Raw genomic sequence first — 5894 nt, 5'->3', positions numbered from 1 at the left:
TTATAGAAAGTAGCTCATCACTTTCTTTAGTTGAGAGTCATTCTTAAACAGTTTCTTCTTAAGTTTTAGAACACAGAATAGGAACATGAAGGATCTGTTTGCAAAGAGAAAACATGTAAGAGAGATAGGTTTGGAGAAAACAAAATTGGGCCAATTTTAAAGTGTGAGAGGATTTTGAAGTGCTCAAACAGAGACTAGAAAGTTAACCAAAGGGGTACAGAGCATAACAAAGTAAAAGCTGAAACTATGTTTAAACTATCTCATGATAGCTTTGAAAGTAACAGAGAAAAAATATTTACTAAAATAATTTGTAGCCCTCTCTGGTGCCAAAAAGAGAGTTCCTTTTCATCTTATTAACATATAAGAAAAGTATATTTAAATTATGGAACTTTAAAATATACAATTACAATTAAAGACAAGTAAAAGACAAGTGAAGAAAATACTTGTCTTTACCTTGGAAAATTCAGTTTAATAATCTTATATAGGAAAGGTTTTTATACTTAAAGGTATTGAAAACTATGCTAATTATCTACTATTGCATCATAACAAATTATTTCAAAAATGTAATAGCTTTTGAAACCATCTATTACAGCTAATAGAGCTTGGGAATCTGTTCAAAATTTCATTGGGAGCCTGTGTCTCATGGATTATCGGTAGGTTATCACCAACCTGAGTGTCATATCTCAAAACGCAGCTACAGACTTACATATTTGCTTCTTAGCTCATTTGAATTCTAGCCAGAAATCCTTAATTCCCTGCAGGCTGTAGAAGTGGGAGGTCACTTCTTCTTTATGCTGGGGGTGTATCCTCACCAGTAGGCAGACAGCATGGCAGCTTGCTTCCCCAAGGCATGAGTAATGAAGGGAGACAAGGGAAATCCTTGCAGAAGAAGGGCACAGGTTTATAAAAGCAGCTGTGAAAGTGTCGCCCATTGCTTCTGCGGTGTTCTGTTCTTTCAAATGAGTGAGAAATTCTATCTCACATGAGGAAAAAGGAGTAGATAAAGTTAAGGAAAGTAAGATGATTGGGGGCCATGATAGAGGGTGACTAATCCATCAATCAAGACTAAGTCTAAAAATCTCTTTAAAAGATTTGTTTATGGTTTATTTATATTTATGTATGTGTATAGTAGTTTTGTTTGCATGTATGCATTATCTATGAAGAATGAGTCTGCAGTGACCACAGAGGCATTGGATCCCCTGGAACTGGAGTTAAGGACAGTTAGTCAACTTGTGGGAACTGGGAATCCAATACAGGTCCTCTGGAAGACCAGCCAGTGCTCTTCACACCGAGGAATCCCTCCAGTAACAGATACTAATTATCTGAAGGTACACTTAAGAGACATTTCAATGTTCTCATTTCCTTCTTAAGAGTTATAACTAATACTAAAATAAAACTTATACCCCAACATTGAGGTAAACATTGTATCAAATACAAGCGTAAATAAATTGTACTTCTGACCTATAGCATATTCTACTAAAACTTGTAGTTACTTATTTCACAGTTTAAAATTTGTAGTTTTGGATTTCAGCTACAGAAAGGCAACATACATACAGATACATAGCCTTAAGAACTATGGATTTAGTCTCACACTCCACCGCCGGTTTGCGCTGCTTGTCTTCCCGCTGCTCCGTCTCCCCGGCATTCGCTGATCGCCATGGAAGAAGAAATCGCTGCGCTCGTCATTGACCATGGCTCCGGCATGTGCAAAGCTGGCTTTGCTGGAGACGACGCCCCCAGGGCCGTGTTCCCGTCCATCGTCGGGCGCCCCCGACACCAGGGCGTCATGGTGGGCATGGGCCAGAAGGACTTGTACGTGGGTGACAAGGCCCAGAGCAAGAGAGGAATCCTGACCCTGAAGTACCCCATCGAGCACGGCATCGTCACCAACTGGGATGACATGGAGAAGATCTGGCATCACACCTTCTACAACGAGCTGCGTGTGGCCCCTGAGGAGCACCCGGTGCTTCTGACAGAGGCCCCCCTGAACCCCAAAGCGAACAGAGAGAAGATGACGCAGATAATGTTTGAAACCTTCAACACCCCAGCCATGTACGTGGCCATTCAGGCGGTGCTGTCCCTGTATGCGTCTGGGCGCACCACTGGCATTGTCATGGACTCTGGTGACGGGGTCACACACAAAGTGCCCATCTACGAGGGCTATGCCCTTCCCCACGCCATCTTGCGTCTGGACCTGGCTGGCCGGGACCTGACAGACTACCTCATGAAGATCCTGACTGAGCGGGGCTACAGCTTCACCAACATGGCTGAGCGGGAAATCGTGCGTGACATTAAGGAGAAGCTGTGCTACGTTGCCCTGGATTTTGAGCAGGAAATGGCCACTGCTGCATCATCCTCTTCCTTGGAGAAGAGCTATGAGCTGCCTGACGGGCAGGTGATCACCATCGGCAATGAGCGGTTCCGGTGTCCAGAGGCTCTCTTCCAGCCTTCCTTCCTGGGCATGGAGTCCTGTGGCATCCACGAGACCACCTTCAACTCCATAATGAAGTGCGACGTGGACATCCGCAAGGACCTGTACACCAACACGGTGTTGTCCGGTGGTACCACCATGTACCCAGGCATTGCCGACAGGATGCAGAAGATCACAGCCCTAGAGCCCAGCACGATGAAAATCAAGATCATCGCTCCCCCTGAACGCAAGTACTCTGTCTGGATCGGCGGCTCCATCCTGGCCTCCCTGTCCACCTTCCAGCAGATGTGGATCAGCAAGCAGGAGTACGACGAGTCGGGCCCCTCCATCGTCCACCGCAAATGCTTCTAGATGGACTGAGCAGGTGCCAGGCATCTGCTGCATGAGCTGATTCTGAAGTATCAATTTGCCCTGGCAAATGTACACACCTCATGCTAGCCTCATGAAACTGGAATAAGCCTTTGAAAAGAAATTTGTCCTTGAAGCTTGTATCCAATATCAGCACTGGATTGTAGAACTTGTTGCTGATTTTTGACCTTGTATTCAAGTTAACTGTTCCCTTGGTATATGTTTAATGCCCTGTGCATATCTTGATTTAGTCCTTAGTCATGTGGCTTGGTCACTAGGTGGCTGGGGAGAGCGAGAGCATGCTGTGGACGAGAAATCCCCAGCCTGGTGGATGTGTGAGCACCGTGCAGTGATCTGTGCAGGGTATTAGCTGACTGCTGACTTCCAGGATTTCTCGAGGCTGGCAAGGGTTCCTGAACCAGTTACCACTTCCGTCTTGCCGGTCTAACAGGGTGGGGAAGTCCAAGCCTTAGGACCCAGTTCTGGTGTTTTCCCTCCTGACCGCGTGGGTTGTTACTTGCCTTGAGTTGGGAACGTTTGCATTGACACCTGTAAATGTATTCATTCTTTTAATTTATGTAAGGTTTTTTGTACTCAATTTAAGAAATGACAAATTTTGGTTTTCTACTGTTCAGTGAGAACATTAGGCCCCAGCAACATGTCATTGTGTAAAGAAAAATAAAAGTGCTGCAGAAAAAAAAAAGAACTATGGATTTAGAAATGCTTGAATATACATAACTGCTTATGTATATTCTCCATATAACAAGATGGGGCATGATAAAACAACACATTTTCCTAAAATAGAGATGAATATCTCCAAATTTGATATTTTAATATTCTAGTAATCACAAAGATTAGTAATTATATTTAAGAAATTTTACTTTTAGCTTTTAACAACAATTGTTTTAATACTAAAATAATTTATTCTTAAGAAAGTGGAATTTAATTTTTCTTAAAAATAAAATAGAAGAATGTGAGATGCCTCTGTGTTTCATATCTGTTAAAATAAAACATAAGGTGAAATTGGTGATAAACCTTTGTAAAGATTCTTAAGAAATTCTTTGCAGATGTTATCCCATTTGCTAAGTGATAAGACTAGCAAAATAACAAATTAAGCTAATTAATACAAAATACAGTATTCATGCTCAGTAGGGCTACTCATACTGGATAATAATCAAAACTGATGTCTTTTAAAAAGGCATTTTAGCCAAAGGCTTTAATTTCATCTTGAGAAGATTACATATCACAATAAACTCAGTGATTAGATCTTTGCAATTATACAAATTGCCTTTCTAATATCTTGTCAGTATGAATGTTATATAAAGATAAAGCAATGAAGCTAAAGGTTTTTTTTTCTCAACCATTTTACTGCTATGAAAATAGTTTGTAGAAAGAGTATACTTGTCTTCTGCTTAGAAAATATTAGAGTTTTAGTCCTTTATTGGTTAGAAAATTCCATGGTGGGATTCTTTATAAACTGTCCAACTACATAAAAGAAACAGAAAAATTCAAACATTGCCAAAAATCATTATCTTAATTCTAGATAGAAAAAGACTGCTATATCACAGTCTCAAATTTTTCTTTACATTGAATTATATGATGGGGTACATAATACAACTTTTAAATCATATTTAAAATATTGCCTTTCAATTTAATAAAAATCAGTCCAGACATGAATAGGGAGAAAAAAATTATTCTGATGAATTAGATGTAGTTACGTGATTTGTGTTGTTTCTTTTCTGTAGGTGGAAACTGCTTGTTCATTCCAAGCTGTATGTTTTGCTTAATTAAGAAAGAACCTTGGGGTGGGGGGAATTAAGTCCTCATATTTTGTCTAAAATGATCATCAAAATAATTGTATCACTGTGGTGATATATAGTATCCACTATTGATTCATCTATTCAGTTCCAAAATGCATTGTTAATCCCTTATTATGCAAGAAATATTGAGAACACTCTAAGGAATATGAGGATAAATAAGATAAGTGTAAAGATAAAATAAGTAGTGAATCAGGAAACATATGAATGATAATGTGACAAAATGTGATTTTGAGTAGTGCGATCATCACATCAGGATACTTAAGTTGGAACTTGTGTTATTGTTTGAAGCTCCAGTAAGAACTACTGAAGGAAGCTCCTTGCATATGCCTGCACCTTTCTGTTCACTCTTGTAGAATTCATGTGAAAACCACAAAAGGAATATTTCAACTTTCATTTTCTTCTTTTATTTTTAGTGAACTTATTATTTAAGAAACAACTTATAAACAAATGAAAATATCACACTCCCAAATTAATCAGCTACAAGCTGCATTTTCAATAGGGTTCAGAAATGAAATATAGGTATGCATCAATGGTGTATTGATCAGAAGCTGTTTGAGATAAATTATGCAACTCAACATAATAGAAATATAAAAAAAACATACCCATGGAAAGTATCTTTCAGAAAGTCCGAAAAAAAAAATTACTTCCTGAAGACAGGTGGCCCACTGTGAACTCTGAAACACTATCCCTTTGCATTGACATTTGATGTCAAGGAAGCCATCAACTAAAGAGCTTTGCATGGAAAACCCAGTTACGAGAATCTCTGTCTCTCTGTCTCTCTCTCCCTCTTTCTACCTGTCCCTGTTACTGTCCATCCTTCCTTCTTACACACACACACACACACTTCAAAAGAGTGTTTTAACAATAAGTAGCCTAGAGAGGTAATTTACATAGGAGAAAAACAATTGGATTTTGAAATCTAGAAGATAGCCAATCCCTATACAAATCCAAGCTATTGTCTAACTCTTTGCTTCAGAATAAATAAGGTTGCTATTGTCTTTAAACAAAGCATCTGTTAACTCTTGAAAGAAAGAAAAAAACCTCTAGAATTCAGGCTTATTAACTGCCTTTAAGGTAAGAGAAACAGGGTCACAAGGCTCAAAAGGTCACTGTGCCTTCCCTTCTGGAAGTCGTATAATGGGCCCGACAACCTGCCTCAAAGCTGTTCAGAGATATCTTCAGTGGGGCAGTATTGTTGTTTCTCTAATATTTTATCCTGAATGTGGGACTCGTTGGTTGCCCAAGTCACTGCCTTTGAATCACTCATGCTCCTTAGAGTAGTTAGTAATCCAAAT

At 39.4% G+C, this 5894-nt stretch overlaps 1 protein-coding gene across 1 annotated transcript; it reads left to right on the top strand.

Moving 5' to 3' along the window:
• The first annotated feature begins 1642 nt into the window (after positions 1-1642).
• LOC121465257 (actin, cytoplasmic 2-like) lies at positions 1643-3475 on the top strand. Its single transcript, XM_041678444.1, has one exon. It carries the CDS (start codon positions 1658-1660, stop codon positions 2780-2782), a length of 1125 nt encoding a protein of 374 aa, XP_041534378.1. The 5' UTR covers positions 1643-1657; the 3' UTR covers positions 2783-3475.
• Positions 3476-5894: the final 2419 nt, after the last annotated feature.

This window comes from Microtus oregoni, unplaced genomic scaffold (assembly GCF_018167655.1).
Source record: "Microtus oregoni isolate MIOR12 unplaced genomic scaffold, Mior012 000030F_ref0000283, whole genome shotgun sequence".
NCBI classification, from domain to species: domain Eukaryota; kingdom Metazoa; phylum Chordata; class Mammalia; order Rodentia; family Cricetidae; genus Microtus; species Microtus oregoni.
The sequence above is the reverse complement of the archived record's forward strand: the minus strand, read 5'-3'. Positions and strand labels throughout refer to the sequence as shown.

Bases quoted from the DNA above. Each gene is read 5' to 3' on its own strand.
- LOC121465257 (XM_041678444.1), top strand. From the start codon at position 1,658: ATGGAAGAAGAAATCGCTGCGCTCGTCATTGACCATGGCTCCGGCATG.